The following is a 19,581-nucleotide window of genomic DNA, read 5'->3' as shown; positions in this document are numbered from 1 at the left end:
TTAAAAAAAAAAAATCTGTCCCCCAAACTCTACTTTCTGTGGGTAAGGACACTGGGCCAGTTCTCACGGAGACGCTGCCCTAGCTGCCTGCCTCCACTCAGGACAACCTCAGGGTCGTGGAAAAAAGTGATCAGACCCAACCTGCTCACGGCTCTATTCCCTCCAACTTCTTGCCTCTTCCTGCCGTTCCTGCCTCCTCTCAGCTCAAACTGCTCATCTCAGTCCACCTCAGGACCTTTGCATTTGTGGTGACCTCCACCAGGTGTGCTCTTTGCTCCTCCTGCTTCAGATCCCAGCTCAGCTCATCATGACCTCTGCACGGAGGTCCCTCCACTGCCATCACCTTCCTTTCCTTGTCATCCATAATTAGTAACTGTCTCTCTGGCAGACCAGAAGGTGAGGTGAGCCTGTTTCTAGGCTGGGCATAGGGCATGGTGCACAGAACGGGCCCGCTATTCCTCCTAGGGTCTCGTGGGAGAAATACCTGACGAACTTGACCTTCGCCTGGCAACTTTCCTGACTCCTTCCTGGGTAGATCTAACCCTGTTCCCTACCCTGGGTGCGACATTAGTTCTGCTTAAATACCCAACCCAGATGTGCCTCAGATGGGTTAGCTGAGGCCCAAGGAGCTGGGGCATTACCAGGGCCCCCCAGGGAATGAGCAGTCCAGAGCCTGCTGGGAACCCCTCTGTGACCGGGGCCCTTCTCTGTGCCGTCACTCCTCCCTTTAGGTCCAGGGTTTCCAGTACCCTGTCTGAGGAGGGCCACGGCCAGCAGAGGCTTCTGGAACTTTTCTGCCCCTCTGCGGCCAGGCCCTTTCCCCTCCCCGTCCCCATCCCCCACATGGCCACAACTTTCAGTAAGTGACAGCAGCTCAGGAAGCTGAGGGGCCCACACAGGAAGGAGCCCAGTGGGACTTTCCTCCGGCTGCCGCCCTGCTCTGCCCTCCTGTCCTTAGCCCGGGCTTCCCAGCTGCCAGGTAAGAGCTGGTGGGGCCACATGGCTCTGGGGTGGGGGTTGGGGATACTGTGCAAAGGGTTGTGGCTGGGGACAAGGCAAGGCCTCTGAGGAAAGATACCAGACAGACAAAAGCTGGGCGTGACGGGCTCGGTGGCCTCTGGCACAGTGCTCCTCTCTCCGGGCCTCAGATTTTATTGCATAAAATGACCTCAGATTCCCAGCTCTGTGGACTTGGATGAATCTCTGTACCTTGGGCCTGGAGTTCACGGCCTCCAGGGGCACAATTCCCCTCCTTCACCCTCCTAGGACCCAGGCCAGAGCCTAGGGTGACCAACCAACTGTAGGGTTTATGGGACTTTGGGTGCTAAGTCAGGGAAATCTTTCTGTGTCCCAAACACCACCTCTGATTTTTCCCCTTTTTTTTTTTTTCCCTCAAGTTATAAAATATATACATATCTTTAAGATTGATTTTAAACAAAATGCACAAACTCTGTGATTCCATTTACATAAAGGTGCAAAGACCATGATTGAGTCCACTCTTAGAAATAGGACAGTGACAACCTCTGAAGGGAGTGAGAGAGGCCCCAGGGCTCCTGGGACTGGGAATTCCTTGTCTGGGAGCTGGTGACATGGGGGTGTCCCTAGGGGAAAGCTCCCTGCCCCTCACGCCCTCCCTCCCCATCAGGAACTGCTAAACCACAGTGTCAGGGACCTTCCTTCCCAGTTTGGCTGGCTTCGGTCAAGTGCTCGTTGGGCATGTCACCAAGAACAGTGCCAGTTAGTGAGGATAAAAAACGTTGACCCCTTGGGCTCAGCTCAGCAAACCAAGCGAGGTGGGCAGTGAGTGCATCTCACAGCTGAGAAAATGGCATGTCAGCAATGGGAGCCCTGCCAGGGTCACGAAGCTTGAATATGGTGGGGTTGGGATTTGAACCCAGAGCCTAGGGTCTTCCCAGCTCCAGGCTTTTAGGCCGGGTTTGCTAAAACCTCATTAATGCTGTCCCCTCCCCCACCTCCTACTATTATTCTGGGACGTGGTTTTTTTTGTTTTTAAGATTTTTATTTATTTGAGAGAGAGTGAGTGAGGAGGAGAGAGAGTTAGAGCACTGGAGCACAAGCGGGGGGAGGGGCAGAAGGAAAGAGAGAAGCAGGGAGACCGATCTGGGGCTCCATCCCAGGACCCTAGAATCATGACCTGAGCCAAAGGCAGACACTTAACCGACCGAACCACCCAGGTGCCCCTGGAACATGGTTTTTTACCCAATATTTTCTTTGCATCTTCTTTATTCAGGTCAGTATAAGTGGATCTTGTCCATCTACTACTGCCTTTTCCCTGCTGGGTTTGAAGCCCAGCCCTTCCCTCTGCCTAACCAGGGGTCCTGAGGTCTGGGAATAAAGGGTGAGAGGCAATTTCCTCCTGGGCTCATTACAGGGAGGTCTTCATACTACAGGGACTTAAACAGTGGGAGTGATAAAGGGTACAGAGAAGGTGATGGTGGTGGGCGGATAAGACACAAAAGTCCTGGGCGCCTGGGTGGCTCAGTGGGTTAAGCCGCTGCATTTGGCTCAGGTCATGATCTCAGGGTCCTGGGATCGAGTCCCGCATCGGGCTCTCTGCTCAGCAGGGAGCCTGCTTTCTCCCCTCTCTCTCTCTGCCTGCCTCTCTGCCTACTTGTGATCTGTGTCAAATAAATAAATAAAATCTTTTCTTTAATTTATTTTATTTTTTATTTTATTTTATTTTTTTAAATATTTTATTTATTTAGGGACGCCTGGGTGGCTCAGGTGGTTAAGCATCTGCCTTCGGCTCAGGTCATGATCCCAGCGCCCTGGGATCGAGTCCCATATCGGGCTCCTTGCTCAGCAGGGAGCCTGCTTCTCCCTCTGCCTCTGCCTGCCTCTCTGTCTGCCTGTGCTCACTCGCTCTCTCCCCCTCTACCTCTGACAAATAAATAAATAAAATATTTTAAAAAAAATATTTTATTTATTTATTTGACAGAGAGAAATCACAAGTAGGCAGAGAGGCAGGCAGAGAGAGAGAGAGAGGGAAGCAGGCTCCCTGCCGAGCAGAGAGCCCAATGCGGGACTCGATTCCAGGACCCTGAGATCATGACCTGAGCCGAAGGCAGCGGCTTAACCCACTGAGCCACCCAGGCGCCCTAAATAAATAAAATCTGGGCGCCTGAGTGGCTCAGTGGGTTAAGCCGCTGCCTTCGGCTCAGGTCATGATCTCAGGGTCCTGGGATCGAGTCCCGCATCGGGCTCTCTGCTCAGCAGGGAGCCCGCTTCCCTCTCTCTCTCTCTCTCTCTCTCTCTGCCTGCCTCTCCATCTACTTGTGATGTCTCTCTGTCAAATAAATAAATAAAATATTAAAAAAAAAATAAAATCTTTAAAAAAAACAAAAAACAGACACAGAGGTCACTCCTATCGACAGTCATCAGTCTGGATCTGATGCTTGTCACAAAGAATAGATAACACCAGCTGCCAAAGCTTCCAGCCCCAGCCCCAGAAGAGCTGGAGTCTCCTAGACCTGCAGGAAGTGATGGGCCACCACTATCACCTTAACCACCACCCCCCACCATGGAACCAGTATCTATCTGCTTCCTGGTCAGCAAATCTATACACTTGTGATTGATTGCTCATGCCTGCCTGGGGCAGGGGCATTGCAGTAATTAAGGTGGGAAAGCTGCAGATTGGCTGGATCTCTCTGCCCTGGACTGACAAGAATACACACAAATTATGTGCATCAACCAAAGTAAGAAAAGAAAAGAAAAAAAAAAAGAGAGAATTCACACAAATTAGAGTGCAGAGTATCTTCCAGACCCCAGCATAGTCTTGCCGGGGGGGGGTTATGGCTCCTTACCTATCCTGCACACTCAGCTACTCTATTTCTCTCTTTCTCCATCTCTGTCTTTGTTCATTTGTTTTTAAATATTTTATTTATTTATTTGAGAGAGAGCATGCTTGAGAAAGACCATGAGCTGGGGAGAGGCAGGGGGAGAAGCAAACTCCCCACAGAGTAGGAAACCTGATGTGGGGCTTGCCGTGGGGCTCGATCTCAGGATCCCAGGACCCCAAGACCATGACCTGAGCTGAAGGAAGATATTTAACTGAGTCACCCAGGCATCCCTTTCTGTCTCTTTCTCTTTCTGTGTGTTTCTGCTCCTTTCTCCTGCCTCTTAAATCAGCTTTAGCCCTACCTCCCCTGCAGCATCTCTGTGCCCCACCCCCACCCCTAAAAGCTTCATAGTCTTGTTCCGTCTGGCCAAAACTGAGTGGCTGCTTCTGTGTGTCCAGACAGGCTACCCCTATGGCGCCTCCAAGTGAGGAGACACCCCTGATCCCTCAACGTTCCTGCAGCCTCTCATCTTCAGAGGCAGGTGCCCTGCACGTGCTGCTGCCTCCTCGGGGCCCTGGACCCCCACAGCGCCTATCCTTCTCCTATGGAGACCATTCAGCTGAAGAGCTGTGTGTTTGGGCTGCTAAGGCCAGTGGTGAGTGGTTCCCTAGAAAGCTGGGCCAAAGGGAGGGGTCGAGCTGTTGGAGGCCCAGCTTGGGAGCTGGAATAACTGTCAAGTGGAGTCAGTCAGCTTTAGACCTAGGGCTTTGAGGGATGAATAAGAGTTTGGCAAAGGAGGAAGATGCTCAGGGAAAGGCTGTGAAAAGACTCAGAGGTGCATGAGGGCATCTCTTGACATAAGGTGTACAGTGTGGAAGGAGCACTCTGGGGAGAGGGGCGGGAGGCCCCAGGAAGCAGTTTGTGTGTGAATTCTCTGCTGATGGCAATGGGAAGCCATGGAGTGTGCGTGTGAGCGGGGGTGTGTTGAGGGCGAGAGCCAATGATGAGAAAGAACCCTGCAGGGATGCATGCGGCTCCTAATTATGGCAGCCCTGCAAGGGACAAGATGGGGAGACCTAGGAGGGCTGATGGGGCATTCCCACAGGCATCCTGCCTGTGTACCACTCCCTCTTTGCCCTGGCCACGGAGGACCTGTCCTGCTGGTTCCCCCCGAGCCATATCTTCTCCGTGGAGGACTCAAGTACCCAAGTCCTGGTCTACAGGCTCCGGTAGGAAGCACATCACCCCTACCCCCAGCACATCACCCCTACCCCCACGGCCATGGGTTAAATGTTACCCAGAGGGGATGCCTTTTGTTGAGGGCAAGGAGAGTTTAATACAATGGTAATCCTACAAACTTATCATCTCCCTGCACTTCCCAGCGGGTACCCCCAGGGAATTTGTGATCCTGCTCGTGGCCCAGATGAAGAACTGAGGCCAGAGGGTGTCCCTTGCTTGCCCAAGGTCACTTAGCAAGGCAATGGCACAACCTGGGCTCTGTGAGGTTTCGGCACTCTCTTCCACCGCTCCGTACCCCTACTCCAGGCTTCTCTCCTTCTGCTTAGCTTTTACTTCCCCAACTGGTTTGGGCTAGAGAAGTGCCACCGCTTCGGGCTGCGCAAGGACTTGGCCAGCGCCGTCCTTGACCTACCAGTCCTGGAGCACCTCTTCGCTCAGGTAAAAGCTGCATGGGGCTCAGCCCGGGGTGGGGGTGGGGCGTCCACAGGGCAATAACAAGGCTCGAAGTTTGGGCGGCCTTGGCTGACCCTCTCTATGGCAGCCCAGGGTTGGGAATCGACCCAAGGGTCGGGGGGAGTCTGTAGTGCAATATCAGGGCTCACAGTTGGGCTATGACCGGCCCCCAGCATCGAAATGACCTGGTGAGCGGCCGCCTCTCCGTGGGCCTCAGTCTCAAGGAGCAGGGGGAATGTCTCAGCCTGGCGGTGCTGGACCTGGCCCGGATGGCCCGCGAGCAGGTTCAGCAACCTGAGGAGATGCTGAAGACTGTCAGGTGAGGGTTTCCAGCCTGTGATACCCAGCGTCTAGCTGGGAGTGAGCAAACGTGACTCCGCTGGGCCATCCCTAGAGCTCAGAATGCCATGAGGCTCCCCTCACACAAGCCTGCAGTGTGTGCATGTGACCCAGGACCCCACCAACCTCTGACGCTCCAGTCTCTCTCTGCCTCCTGCAGCTAAAGGCCTGTGTGTGTGTGTGTGTGTGTGTCTATGTCCGTCTGTCTGGTGGAGCCCAGTGGCCATCCCCACACTGAGGTCCTTCCCCCAGACATGTCCTTGAGTGTCTCTGTGTGTGCCTCGTGCCCCCCAGGTGAGGCCACCCTTCAGCCCTTCGGCTAAAATTTGGGTTTGTGTGTGTCCCTGTCCGTACCTGTGGAGATCCCTCTCCACAGTAAGGACCCGCTACCCCACTCGTAGCTATAAGGTCTGCCTGCCCCCCGACCTGCGCGACCTGATTCAGGGCCTGAGCTTCGTGACGCGGAAGCGCATCCGGAGGACGGTGCGCCGGGCCCTTCGCCGTGTGACCGCCTGCCAGGCTGACAGGCACTCGCTCATGGCCAAGTACATCATGGACCTGGAGAGGCTCGACCCGGCCAGGGCGGTCGAGACCTTCCCCGTGAACCTCCCCGGGGCTGCTGGTGGTGAGGATGCGAAGGGGCTGCTCCGAGTGGCTGGTGACAGCGGCATCGCCTGGAGTTCGGGAGGACAGGAGGTGTGGGCGGCTGCTGGGCAGGGCCAACGGCGGGGGCGGAGCATAGGAGGGAGGGGCAGGAGAGTGGGCGGGGTGGAGGGGAGAGGACTGTGAGTCGGACCAGGGCCGGTTGAGTGAGAGGTGGGGCTAGCGGGGTGGGGGCGGGAATTTAAAAATGGGCGGGACTTGGGACGGAGGAGAGTGGTTGGGCGGGGGGCTCAGGACTGGGTTAGCTGGGCTGGGGGAGGAGTCAGGGTTGAGACGGGGCGGGGCTCCCGGCTGGACTTAGCCCCGCAGGTGGAGTGGAGCTAAGCGATGGACGGGTTCCGAGAGGGGACCGGACGATTGAAGGAGATGGGGTTTAGCAGGGGTAGGGTGGGAGACATTGGGGATGGGGTGGAGAGGGTTTGTGAAGGATGGGATTGATAGAAAGGGTCGGGGTTTGGCAGGGGAGACGTGGGAAGGGACCGGGGCTGGGAGAGGCCGAGAAGGTCAGGGTTTACGCCGTGGGTTGGTGGGGTCCAAGCTTCCAAGACGGACTTGGGGGCTCCGAGGGGACGGGACCTCCAGCTTCAGCCCTCCCCCCAACCCCGTTCCCAGGCCCTCCAGCCCTTCTGCGACTTTCCAGAAATTGTGGACATCAGCATCAAGCAGGCTCCGTGTGTTGGCCCGGCCGGGGAGCACCGCCTGGTCACCGTCACCAGGACGGACAACCAGATCCTGGTGGGTACTAGACTATCTTCCTTTCCCGCCTAACCCCGACTGCGGGGATGCGGGACGGTCGCCTTGGGGCCGCAGCGGGCACTGATGCTGATCAACACAGGAGGCCGAGTTCCCGGGGCTGCCCGCCGCGTTGTCCTTTGTGGCGCTTGTCGATGGCTACTTCCGGCTGATCTCCGACTCCAGGCACTTCTTCTGCAAGGAGGTTGCGCCGCCACGGCTGCTGGAAGAAGTGGCCGAGCAGTGCCACGGCCCCATCACGTAAGGGTCTATCCCCGTGGGAACTCGGTTCCAATCTTGCTCACTGTCTCAGTGTCCTCTCCTCCCCAGGAGCGCTGGACAGGGCTCATGTGCTGGAACAATGCCTGGTTCATGGTTGGCGCACAATGAGACTAGGCTCTCCCTTTTGCTGTCCTGCACAGCAGCTTCCCTTTCTCTTGATTCCTCAGTGCCCCAGAGTGGATTACTGGGGTGGATGGCACCAGGTTCTGCCTGTGATCTTTTCTTTAATCCTCTAGTAGAGCCCTGAATTTTTGGCTTATTTTATTTATTTACTTTTAAACAAGTATTCTTGTGTGTTTTTTTTTTTTTAAGATTTTATTTATTTATTTGACAGAGAGAAACACAGCTGGAGAGGGAACACAAGCAGGGGGAGCAGGAGAGGGAGAAGCAAGCTTCCCGCTGAGCAGGGAGTCTGATGCTGGACTAGATCCTGGGACCCTGGGATCATGACCTGAGCTGAAGGCAGTTGCCTAACGATGAGCCACCCAGATACCCTTTTTGGCTCATTTTAAAAATAGGAAGGATTCAGGGAATGTTAGGTGGCCAGGGTCCCGGAGCTTCAGAGGGACCAGGATTAGAACCCAAGTCTAGCTTGGGCTTCTCTGCCTCCATCTCTCTGTCTCTGTCTTTTCCTCCCGCCTTTCTCCACAGCCTGGATTTTGCCATCAACAAACTCAAGACCCAGGGCTCACGTCCCGGCTCCTACATTCTCCGCCGCAGTCCCCAGGATTTTGACTGCTTCCTCCTCACTGTCTGTGTTCAGGTTGGTCCACCACTAGGAGCCAGGTGAGCAGGGAGGGCTTCCTGAAGGAGGTGACATTTGAACTGAAACCTGAAAGATGAGTCTTTCATCTTTGCTCCTTGAGGAAGGGGAGGTTAAAGGCATTCTTAGTGGAGGGAACAGCATATGCGAAGGCTTGGAGATTAGAATGAGCCTGTGGTGCTTGAGGAAGATGGGGTGAGTGGAAGGTACTGCCCACTTGCACTCAGGGACCACTCCTCTTTTGCAGACCCCCCTGGGTCCTGATTACAAGGGCTGCCTCATCCGCTGTGACCCCACAGGAACCTTCTCCCTGGCTGGCCTCGGCCGTCCCCACAGCAGTCTTCGAGAGCTCTTGGCAGCCTGCTGGAATGGTGGGCTGCACGTGGATGGGGTTGCGCTAAGCCTCACTTTCTGCTGCACCCCCAAACCCAAAGGTGAGCCTGTCCCCTCCCCTGAGCTGAGCAGTCAGGCTGGGGTCCTGCTTTGTGTGCCAAGTGGCAGAAGCCATGGGTCCAGATGGTTTAGGAAAGAACAGGTGGTTTATGGGCTGGTAGCGTAGATGCCATCTTCAGGCACAACGAGGATCCAAGAGCTGACCCTGTCTCTTAGACTCTCTCCATCTCTTGCCTCTTCCTCTGGGTGAATTTCGCTCTCAGACAAACCACAGGCATGGGACAACTGTGAGCTGTGAGTTCTTCAGAGTCTTCTAGAATTCCTAGTAGGACTGAGAGTAGGTTGCCCACAGCATTGCCTTCTCATAGGGAACCCACCCCCCAACCCCCCCAAGGACTGGAGCTTCCTGTAGTCTTAAATAAACCACGTACCCTGGGGGCCTCATCTCAGGGTTGGCTGCTTCTGGGGGAGACCCCAAATTGAGGCAGGGAGTGAGCAAACCTTAGGGGACCTTGTACCTCTGACCTCCGTCTTTCTTCTGCTACCTCCTCCTCACAGAAAAGTCCAACCTCATTGTGGTACGGAGGGGTTGTAGCCCACCCACATCATCCCCTCTTCAGACCCAATCCCAAGGCCAGCTGAGTCAGATGACGTTTCACAAGATCCCTGCTGACAGCCTGGAGTGGGTAAGCAGCCCTAGGAAATGGGTGGGGGGACCTCAGTTGGGATCCAGACCCTGGGTCTGCATTGCATCTCATTTACATCTGTGCTGTGTGGCTTCAAGCATGTGATGTAACCTTCTTGTGCCTCTGTTCATTATCTGCAAAGTGGGGCCAGGACCGGGGGCCAGGATCCCACCAGGAGCCCCCTTACCAGCCTCTCCTGTTGCCTCCTCACCCTCCAGCATGAGAACCTGGGTCATGGATCGTTCACCAAGATTTACCGGGGTTGTCGCCATGAGGTCGTGGAGGGGGAGGCCCGGAAGACAGAGGTGCTGCTCAAAGTGATGAATGCCAAGCATAAAAACTGCATGGAGGTGAGTGTGATGGGGACCAGGACTTTGGGGTCAGGACTGGCTGGAGAGAGCGTTGTGGATTCAAAGAAAGTTAAAAACACACGGGTCTTTAACACAACAGAAATGTAGTTGCAGCATCTCCAAACCTTGAAATACAGAGGGATCAGGGAATTTAGATGCAAACAGAAAGAGTACACTGAACAGAAGAAATAGCCAGTGCAAAGGTCCTGCGGCAGGGTTGTGCCTGGCATGTTTGTTTTTTGTTTTTGTTTTTTAAATATTTTTATTTATTTATTTGACAGACAGATCACAAGTAGGCAGAGAGGCAGGCAGAGAGAGGAGGAAGCAGGCTCCCCACTGAGCGGAGAGCCCGATGCGGGGCTCGATCCCAGGACCCTGGGATCATGACCTGAGCTGAAGGCAGAGGCTTTAACCCACTAAGCCACCCAGGTGTCCCTGTTTTTTGTTTTTTAAGATTTTATTTATTTATTTGACAGAGAGACAGCGCACAAACTGGGGGGGAGGAACCGAGAGAGAGGGAGAAGCAGATTCCCCGCAGGACTCTGGGATCATGACCCAAGTTGAACGCAAAAGCTTAACTGACTGAGCCACCCAGGCACCCCTCTGTCTGGCATGTTTAAAGAACAGTGAGGAGGGGGCATCTGGCTGGCTCAGTTGGAAGAGCACGTGACTCTTAATCTCAGGGTTGTGAGTTCCAGCCCCACACTGGGTGCAGAGATTACTTAAATAAATAAAACTTAAAAAAAAAAAAAAGTGAAGATGGGCCAGTGGGCTGGAGAGGAGTGATCAAAGAAGAAGAGGGGAGTGACATGGATGGAAGCCTCAGCAGGTTGGGCCACCCAGGGAAGGCTTGAGCCCTCCTTGAACCCCAAGTCTCCCACTTCTGTGTGAGAGACCCAAGGTAGATTAGCATGGGGACTTCCAGCGCCCATCAGAAAACCATGATACAGAGTCCCGTGTGTACCAGTGGTGGACTCCAAGGTCAAAGGAGGCTTGTGGTGAGGCATCCTCCTGAGGCTGATTTGTGAGCAGCAAGTTTGGGGTGCTTGGTCTGACCCTGGAGGGGAAGGAACCCGTGGACCTTCTATCCCTTCTCCTTTCCCCAGTCATTTCTGGAAGCTGCGAGTCTGATGAGCCAAGTGTCATACCAGCACCTCGTGTTGCTCCATGGCGTGTGCATGGCTGGAGACAGTGAGCAACTTTCGCCCCTGCACCCGCCCTTCCCCACTGAGACCAGCTAAAACATCATTAGCCATACAAATCCAGAGCCCGCCCTGGCTGGGCTCCTCTGTCCCCCGGGGTCCCTCACCCTCTTACCTGTGTCCTTCATTTGCCACTCTGGGGCAGCCAGCTCCAGGCTCCCACAGATAACCAGCCTCGCAGAATTATCTCAAGTCAAATGGGCCTGGGATCCAATCCCACCTCCCTGTGTACCTCCCCCGCTCCCCCCACCCCACCCTGCAGCTTTGCAAGGGCCAAGTTACCTCTCCAAGCCCCAGTTCCACCAGATCAGTATAGTAGCTACCTCTCGCAGGGCTGGGAGGGGCCAGGAGCTGCACTCACAGCGTGGAACGTGACAGGCGGGGCGGGGTGATACGTGATCTACGTGATCGTGATTGGGATCGTGATCGTGGGCGCGGGGGCCGCGCAGGGCACTGTGGGTGGTCAGAGGCCGCCAGCCCAGCTTGGAGGTTAGGCAATGATTCTGGATAGGCAAAGCTAAGTTCTAAGCAGAGAAGGCAAAGATATTAGGAATTAGGGAACAGGAGGAGGGATGTGCCAGAGAGAACATGCAAAGGGCTGGAAGTGAGATGTGGACAGAGTTCAGTGCCATCCAGGCATCTGGAGGCAATAGCTCCCATACAGGAAGTGAGGAGGAGGAGAGGAGGGTAAGGAACCCGCAACCCACCGGGGGTGGGGCGGGGGGGCGGAGTCTGTTCAGCACGGATTCAGTCCTGCCTCCCAGCCCTGCCCTTCCCTGCTGCTGCCAGGTATCATGGTGCAGGAATTTGCACACCTGGGAGCGCTGGACACCTACCTGCGCAAGTCTGGCCACCTGGTGCCAGCCAGCTGGAAGCTGCAGGTGATCAAACAGCTGGCCTATGCCCTCAACTATCTGGTGAGTGCTCCTCTGCTTGCTCTATCCTCTGGGCACAGAATAGAGGGGCAATTGAGAGTGGGCTCTGTGGTAGGCATAGGAGTTTGGCAAGGATACAAAGGGAGGGCATTTTAGACTGAGGGAACAGCATACGTATAGGCTTAGAGGTATAAGAGTGGGAGAAGGGAATAGGTGGTCATTGGTGGATTTCAGGGGGAGTAGTGGGCCATGAGGCCGGGCAGGGGGAAGGCTTCCCAGAAGAGGGAACATGGGAGCTGGGTCTTGAGGGTTGACTAGGAGCTCATCAAGCGGAGAAAAGGAGGAGGGCGTGTCAGGTTGAGGGTACAGCCTGGACCCAGGCCTGCAGCTTAGAAGATGGGGTGCACGTCCTGGGATGCCTCCAGCAAGGTGCCTCCCAGGAGGCTGGGGTAAGGGCATGAAAGAGAGAATGTCAGAGATAGAGTGAAGGAGTATCTCAAAGGACCTTGACTGCTAGGCTGAGGACTTTGGACTTTATCCTAAAGGCAATGGGGAGCCTCTGGGTGGCTTTGAGAGGAGAGACATGGGGCAGCATAGGGGGTGAACCAGAGGAGGCAAGACAGGCCGCCAGTAGTCTAGAGAGTGGTCTAGAAGTATGGTCTGAGCAGCCACAGGCAGGCTTTGAAGGCTATGTAGTGGCTTTCCAGCCAGACTATTCATTCAGCAAACCCTCCCTTGCATTCCCTATGCCTGGCCCACCTAGGAGGACAAAGGCCTCCCCCATGGCAATGTCTCAGCCCGGAAGGTGCTCCTTGCTCGTGAAGGGGCTGATGGGAACCTGCCCTTCATCAAGCTTAGTGACCCTGGGGTCAGCCCTGCTGTGCTAAGCCTGGAGAGTAAGTCTGGAAGGGTGGACGGAGGGACCTAGTGGGGCTGGGAAGCAGACCCCTGACCCCTGCCCCACTCCCCAGTGCTCACAGACAGGATCCCATGGGTGGCCCCTGAGTGTCTCCTGGAGCCCCGGACACTTGGCTTGGAAGCTGACAAGTGGGGTTTTGGTGCCACAGTCTGGGAGGTGTTCAGCGGGATCCCGATACCCATCAGCACCCTGGATCCTGCCAAGGTCAGAGCACCTGTATTGGCCTCTAGGGGGCTAAGGTCCAGCTTGGGGATGGGCTGGTCTGGGGGGCAAGGGGACTGCTCCTGAGGGTATACTGGGAGTGATCAGCCCCTCTCCTCAACCTTAGAAGCTTCAGTTTTATAAAGAACAGCAGCAGCTCCCTGCCCCCAAGTGGATGGAGCTCGCCATGCTGATCCAACAGTGCATGGTCTACGAGGCAGGCCAGAGGCCCTCCTTCCGTGCCATCATCCGCGACCTGAACAGCCTCATCACTTCAGGTGCCCACTGGGCCAGGCAGGGTGGGCAGGGCTGGCCTATCATATGAGGCCCCGAGGGGGGGGAAATAAAGTGAAATTTGCATGCAGAGCTGGCCCTGTGTGCTTGGCAGGGTTGGAGTGGTTGGTGAGTGTATCAGTCAGCATGAGCCTCAGCTGCTACTGTAACAAACAGACCCCCCCTCCCCAAGCTCCAGGCTGACCATGGTGGATATTTACCTTTCATTCTATGACGGTGTCCAGATCAACAGGTGCCTCTCCCTTTTTGGCTCCACCCATCCCATGGTCTCAGGTCCCTGTCACATCCTCTTGCAGAGAGAGAGAGAGAGAGAGACTGTGGAGGGTGCCATGCTAGGTTTCCATGTGCCAGGCCTGAAAGGGCAGCCAGTTTTTCTCCCCCATCAGCCTGAGCTCAACCATGTACCACACTTCACCTCAGTGGAGTCTGGGAAATGCCTTTCTGTCTCCAAAGCTATACATAGTTTGCACAGCCTGGAGAACACATAAGGGGTCGGTCTGCCTTTGCTCAGCCGGCCTCCTTTTTCCAGCCCCCTGCAAGGTACCCTGAGGCTTGTAGGGGCCCTGCCATAATGGGCAGAGAAGGTAAGTGTGCAGATCAAAGTGCCCTAGCAAGTCAGTTTAGGAAAGGGACCCAGGGCCCAGTGTACCGGTCACTTACTGCCTGTGCCCCACAGATTATGAGCTCCTCTCAGACCCCACACCTGGTGCCTTGACGCCCCGTGATGGGCTATGGAATGGCGCCCAGCTCTACGCCTACCAAGACCCTACTATTTTCGAGGAGAGACACCTCAAGTACATCTCACAGCTGGGCAAGGTGAGCTGGGCAGGGCTGGGGCAGGTGGGGAAGCCCTGGTGCACATGGACACCAGCCCTGCTGTGGGGAAGCCCCCGTGCACATGGACACCAGCCCTGCTGTCTCCCAGGGCAACTTTGGCAGCGTGGAACTGTGCCGCTATGACCCGCTGGGCGACAACACAGGCGCCCTAGTGGCAGTGAAGCAGCTGCAACACAGCGGGCCAGACCAGCAGAAGGACTTCCAGAGGGAGATCCAGACCCTCAAAGCCCTCCACAGTGACTTCATTGTCAAGTACCGCGGTGTCAGCTATGGCCCAGGTGAGCCATTCCCAAACGGGTGCTCTTCGAATCCCACACCCGCATGCTCCTGCAGTGACATTCTAGGGTGGCCTGGGGACACCAGGAAGGGCGTGACTGATGCTCTTGTTTATCCAGATCTGGATTGCCGCGGGTTCGAATTCCCACTCTCTCCCTTAGCAGCTGGGAGACCTTGGGCAGGCGATTTAAACTCTCTGCGTGTCCATTTCTACACCTGAAAAAGGGGTCATTATCAGGTTTAAATGAATCAATGTATATCATAGAAAGTACTCAAGAGCCATTGGTGATAAGCGTTAGGGTTGCTGTTCCCATTTTATAGAAAGCAATATTGAGGCTGGGAGGAACCCAGGGCTGTTCTCTGATCCGGGAGGAAGAATAGGGAGGGGCAGTGGACCGAGTTGGGCTCTGTAGTGACTCCGCCCAGCCTCCCCTCCCATCACCTAGGCCGCCAGAGCCTGCGGCTGGTGATGGAGTACCTGCCCAGCGGCTGCCTGAGGGACTTCCTACAGCGGCACCGCGCGCGCCTCGATGCCAACCGCCTGCTCCTCTACGCCTCACAGATCTGCAAGGTGCGAGGCGTGCCCGGGGCCCCGGGGTCTGAGGTGGCCCAGTCTGGGCGAGGGTCTGCGTGGAGTCGCGGGGAAGGCTAAAGGTGGAAGTTTCGGGTCCAGGTCAGGCTGGAGGAGCAGCTGAGTTAGAGCTGAGGTCGGGACTGGAGTGCAGGATGGGTCTGGGGCAGGGTTAGGCTTGGGTTTTGGGACAGGTTTGGGTTGGATTCCAGGTAAGCCAGGTTGGGCCCCTGCTGGTTGCGCTGGAGTGTGGCCCTCACGCTCGCCTGCAGGGCATGGAGTACCTGGGCTCCCGCCGCTATGTGCACCGCGACCTTGCCGCGCGTAACATCCTGGTGGAGAGCGAGACGCACGTCAAGATCGCCGACTTCGGCCTCGCCAAGCTGCTGCCGCTCGACAAAGACTACTACGTGGTCCACAAGCCCGGCCAGAGCCCCATCTTCTGGTGCGGGGACCCCGCCCCGGCCCACCTCTCCTCCCCGCGACTTCGGCCCATACCTCCCTCCTACCTTCTAGGGCCCGCCATGGCCCCGCCTTCTCGCAGTCCTGGCTCCTCCCCCAAGCGTGCTTGCCCCGCCCCTCGTCGCTGGCCCCGCCCCTACTCCTACTGCTACGGCCCTCCTGACCCCGCCCAGGTCCCCCAACTTTTCCCCACTACCCTGGCCCCCCTACTTCCACTGTCCTGGCCTGCCCCTCCTCCCCACTGCCCCGGTTCCGCCCCGGCCCCGCCCCTCTCGCTGCCCAGGCCCCTCCCGGGCCACGACTTCCTGTCCCACCCCGCTCCGCCCCTCAGTACTGGCCCCTGCCCCCTAGAGTCACGGCTCCACCCTGACCCTGCCCAGACCTTCCGTGGGGTGGGAGACTATCCCATCCCACGGGCAGGGAAACTCTGACCCTGGGGCTGGGACTGACCTCTCACAGCTGACCCCCAGCTTCCCCCGCCCAACGTTGTTCCTTTTCCCATACTCTCCCTCGCTTTCGCATCCCAAGACTTCCTCGTCCCCTTCCAGGTACGCCCCAGAGTCTCTCTCTGACAACATCTTCTCGCGCCAGTCGGACGTCTGGAGCTTCGGGGTCATCCTGTACGAGCTTTTCACCTACGGGAACAAGAGCTGCAGCCCCTCAGCCGTGAGTCACCACTCCTGGATCGCCAGAACCTTCCTGGCCCATCCCTGCCCTGTTTGTGCTGAAGTCCCTCTTTTTGCTCAGTGTCACCTATTATATAGGCCCTTTATAATGGGGAGGAACGCTCTTCACTAAGGTTGACCCCTGCTACCACGGACAGCCCCCTCCCCCTCCATCACAGATGGCCCCTCTCCCCACCGCGCCTGACTCTGCCCCCTGCCCCGCCACCTCTACCCCTTCCCCAATCACTGGCCGCCCCTTCTCCCTCCTTCATGGATGGCACCTCCCCCACCACGGGTGCTCCCTCTTGGCCCCAGGAGTTCCTGCGGATGATGGGGATGATGGGATGTGATAGAGACGTCCCGGCCCTCTGCTGCCTCCTGGAACTTCTGGCTGAGGGCCAGAGGCTGCCGGCGCCTGCTGCCTGCCCTGGTGAGGTGAGTGCTGGAGGGCCTGCCTCAGTTTCCCCCTCTGGATTTTCCTAGGGAAGCCAGCTGGTCCATTTGGGTTTCCCCCCACCTGCTGTTATCTCTTAATTGAGAGCATACCCTGGGGCATGAATCTGAAAGGGATTTTGGCTTCTATTTTGCTGTTCTCTCACTGTATTCCAAGTTGCAAACATTTTCAGATACTCAGTTTGCCCATCTCCAGAATGGGAATAACAATGCCTTATGGGGTGGCGGAAGTTTAGACAAATTGACCCCTCTCCCTTGCTCGGCTTCGGGTCCAGCTGACTGTCAAACTGTCTGTAAATGTTAATGACTCTTACAGTTTATCTTCACAACTTCTGTGGAAATGTCTGACATGAGGTTAGTCATTCATAAATTGATCTGCCCAGGGGCACCTGAGTGGCTCAGTCAGTTAAGCGACAGACCCTTGGTTTCTGCTCAGGTCATGATCTCAGGGTGGTGAGATCAAGCCCTATGTCAGGCTCTGCACTGGGGGCATAGTTTGCCCAAGATTCTCTCTCCCTCTCTCTCCTACCCCTATGTGCTCTCTCTCTCTCTCAAATAAAATCTTTAAAAATCAATCAATAAATAAATTCACCTGCCCAGACCACAAACATTTATTGAGTACTGACTGTATGCCGCACTCTGGGCTGGGTGCTGGGGACCCAGCAGGGGACAGAACAGAAACTACCCTGTCCTCCTGGTAACCAGCAGAGGCTAAGAAGAACATTCTGGTGGTTACTGGTGTCTAGGAAGAGTTGAACAGGAGGAAATGAGGGGGTGAGGTGGTAGTCAGGGGGACCTTTTAGAGGGAGTAATCCTGAAGGAGGAGGAGGAGCCTACCCATGGGAAAAGCTGGGAGAGGGCATTCTCAGCAGTGGACACAGCATGTGCAAAGGCCCTGAGGAGGGAATGAGTTTGATACACTTAAATAATGAGATGTGGGCAGATGTGGCTGCAGGGAATAAGAGAGGAAGTGATGGAAGGAGACGGGAGGGCATTAGATTTTGTTCTAAGACCTGTAGGGAGCCATGGGAGGCTTTGGAGCAGGGGAGGGATGGAATCTAATTTATATTTTGAAACTGTGAATAGGAGTCCTTTCTACCGCTCATATGTGACCCTGTTGTCTCCTCCCACTCCCTCAGGTTCATGAGCTCATGAAGCTGTGCTGGGCCTCTAGCCCGAAAGACCGACCAACATTCAGTGCCTTGGGCCCTCAGCTGGACGCACTATGGAGTGCGAGCCGGGGGTAGCAGAGAGAGTGAAACTCACGCCTTCCCTGCTTGTCTGGAGGAGGAAACCCACTCACTTCATTTTTATATCTCCTGCACACACACCTCTGGGTTCTAGTCTTTGTGCACTGGCTGTGTGACCTGGGGCAGAAGGTTGCCCCTTTCTGGGCTTTCTGCTTCACAGAGACCCCCATGGGGCAAATGACATTGCATTTGAGGGGCACCCCTGGCTTGTGGGGCAGCAGTAGTCTTATGGCCTCGGGAACTTGCAAAGATTCAAGATGAATGCCTTGGTGGGACCTGCTGTGTGCCTCGCCCCCAGAATCCAGGAGCCAAATTTAAGCCCCTCCTATCTGCCTATCCTCACAGGGTTTGGCCCTGAGCTCCCTGTCTCAGTGAAGACCTTGCAGCGCTTGAAATACACGCTTCTTTTCATCCCTCCCGCCCTCGCAGCTGCCAGGGTTGGAAATTCACTTTGGGCCGGGGAAGGGGAGCCTGTGTGACTTTTGGGGATCCTGTGAGGGGCGAGGAGAGGCTGGGGTCTCGTCCACACTAACTGTACCAGAGTGTCCTGGGCCTTCCCTTTGCCCACTTGAACACTGGGACCCTTTCTGTCCTAACCGGAGGGTCACGCAGTTGATGACGCTGGAGACTTACTGGAGCTTTTCAGCAGCTGAGGAAAGGAAAGGCATTTTTGGCAGAGGGAACAGCATGGTGAGAGTGAGGAGGCTTAGAATACAGAAGTCAAGAGCCCAGGTGTTGGAGCCCATGGTTCTGCCACTTAATTGCTATGTGATGGTGGGCACCTTGCCTCCCCTACGGGTGTCTCAGTTTCACCTCCTGTACAATGGGCAGATAAATGGTCCTGGTCTCTTCCTGTACACAGGCAGCTTCTGGAGGATTGTGAGAAGGCATCTGGTGGAGGTTAAGCCGCCCCATCCCCAACTCCTCACCTGCCTGCAATCTTTTCTGCCACTTTTACCCCCCTGGAAAACTCTTATTTACCTCTCAAAACCCCAGCTGTCACCTCCAGGCAGTCTTCCCTGTGGCATACTCGGCCACGCCTCACCCACCCTGTACTTCCCTCTGACCGGAAGGCTGGGGGTCTCTGTCCAGATCTGTCTCCTCTGACCTGGAGGCTCCCAGGGGGCTGGGCTGGGTCGGGCACAAAGGGGACTCTGGGAGCATTCCTTGAATGAATAAAGTTCAGTGGAAAGAATAATGTGTTGCTAGACTTGGGTGATGGGGAATTTTGGGGAGTGTTTAAGCTGGGCAGGAATGTGGCTAGGGCTGGGGGATGGGGATCCCCTGGGGGCCACGTTGGAGGCTTCAGGGCTGGCTGAGGGAGAAGACACATGGTGGAGCATTGGCTGGGGTCCTGGAGGACAGAACCCACCCCCAGCTCCAGCTGCTGGCCTTGGCTCTGTCCTAAGGAACTGATTACAGGCTCTTGGTGGGTGGAAGGAACAGGCTGCTCTGGGGGGGGGTCAGAGGGCAAGGTTGGGGTGGGAGGCTGTGGGGAGGGGTCCAACATCAGTCGGGGCCAAGCAAGTGTCTTCCAGGATGGCTGGACAGATACGAGGAGTAACAGAAAGACAAAGACCAAGAGAGGCTGAGAGGGAGAGACAGGGCAGGAGAGAGACTGTCTCCCTCCCTCTCCTCTACTCTCTTAGCGCAGGGAAAGCCACCTGCTTTGGTGGGGGCTGCTCTGGGCTCAAGCAAGAGGATTTTTAGCTCAGGCTCTTCCTTGCCTCGGATGGAGTGTCCTCCCTTCTCTCCACTCTAGTTTCCCTCCTTGGTAAACCAAAGTCCTAATGAGCAAATACAGCCAGCTGCCTTCTGGGCCCTCCCGTCCCTGCCCCGTCCAAGGGGACCCCAATATGGGAGAGACAGAGCCAGC

At 56.0% G+C, this 19,581-nt stretch overlaps 1 protein-coding gene across 5 annotated transcripts; it reads left to right on the top strand.

The window, feature by feature from the left end:
* The first annotated feature begins 845 nt into the window (after window positions 1–845).
* JAK3 (Janus kinase 3) lies at window positions 846–18,903 on the top strand. Of its 5 annotated transcripts, none has more exons than XM_059160475.1 (24): window positions 846–979; window positions 4,259–4,455; window positions 4,906–5,029; window positions 5,366–5,477; window positions 5,666–5,811; window positions 6,233–6,527; window positions 7,107–7,229; window positions 7,330–7,487; window positions 8,160–8,271; window positions 8,519–8,705; window positions 9,223–9,350; window positions 9,569–9,700; window positions 10,807–10,891; window positions 11,692–11,819; window positions 12,541–12,673; window positions 12,749–12,900; window positions 13,025–13,175; window positions 13,868–14,007; window positions 14,117–14,306; window positions 14,751–14,875; window positions 15,088–15,320; window positions 15,886–16,003; window positions 16,318–16,437; window positions 17,595–18,903. In XM_059160475.1, exons 2-24 carry the CDS (start codon window positions 4,272–4,274, stop codon window positions 17,700–17,702), a joined length of 3,384 nt encoding a protein of 1,127 aa, XP_059016458.1. In that variant the 5' UTR covers window positions 846–979; window positions 4,259–4,271; the 3' UTR covers window positions 17,703–18,903. The 5 variants fall into 5 exon arrangements, with proteins under 5 accessions (XP_059016458.1, XP_059016461.1, XP_059016460.1 ...); XM_059160477.1 differs by having other exon boundaries at window positions 847–979; window positions 15,148–15,320; XM_059160476.1 differs by having other exon boundaries at window positions 854–979; window positions 4,263–4,455.
* Window positions 18,904–19,581: the final 678 nt, after the last annotated feature.

The sequence above is a fragment of the Mustela lutreola genome, chromosome 2 (genome assembly GCF_030435805.1).
Source record: "Mustela lutreola isolate mMusLut2 chromosome 2, mMusLut2.pri, whole genome shotgun sequence".
NCBI lineage: Eukaryota > Metazoa > Chordata > Mammalia > Carnivora > Mustelidae > Mustela > Mustela lutreola.
This window is presented reverse-complemented; position numbering and strand designations above follow the sequence as displayed.

Coding starts and splice junctions, on each gene's coding strand:
- JAK3 (XM_059160475.1), top strand. CDS start 4,272: ATGGCGCCTCCAAGTGAGGAGACACCCCTGATCCCTCAACGTTCCTGC. Junction 6,528..7,106: donor GGAGTTCGGGAGGACAGGAG/GTGTGGGCGGCT, acceptor CCCCGTTCCCAG/GCCCTCCAGCCCTTCTGCGA. Junction 14,008..14,116: donor ACATCTCACAGCTGGGCAAG/GTGAGCTGGGCA, acceptor GCTGTCTCCCAG/GGCAACTTTGGCAGCGTGGA.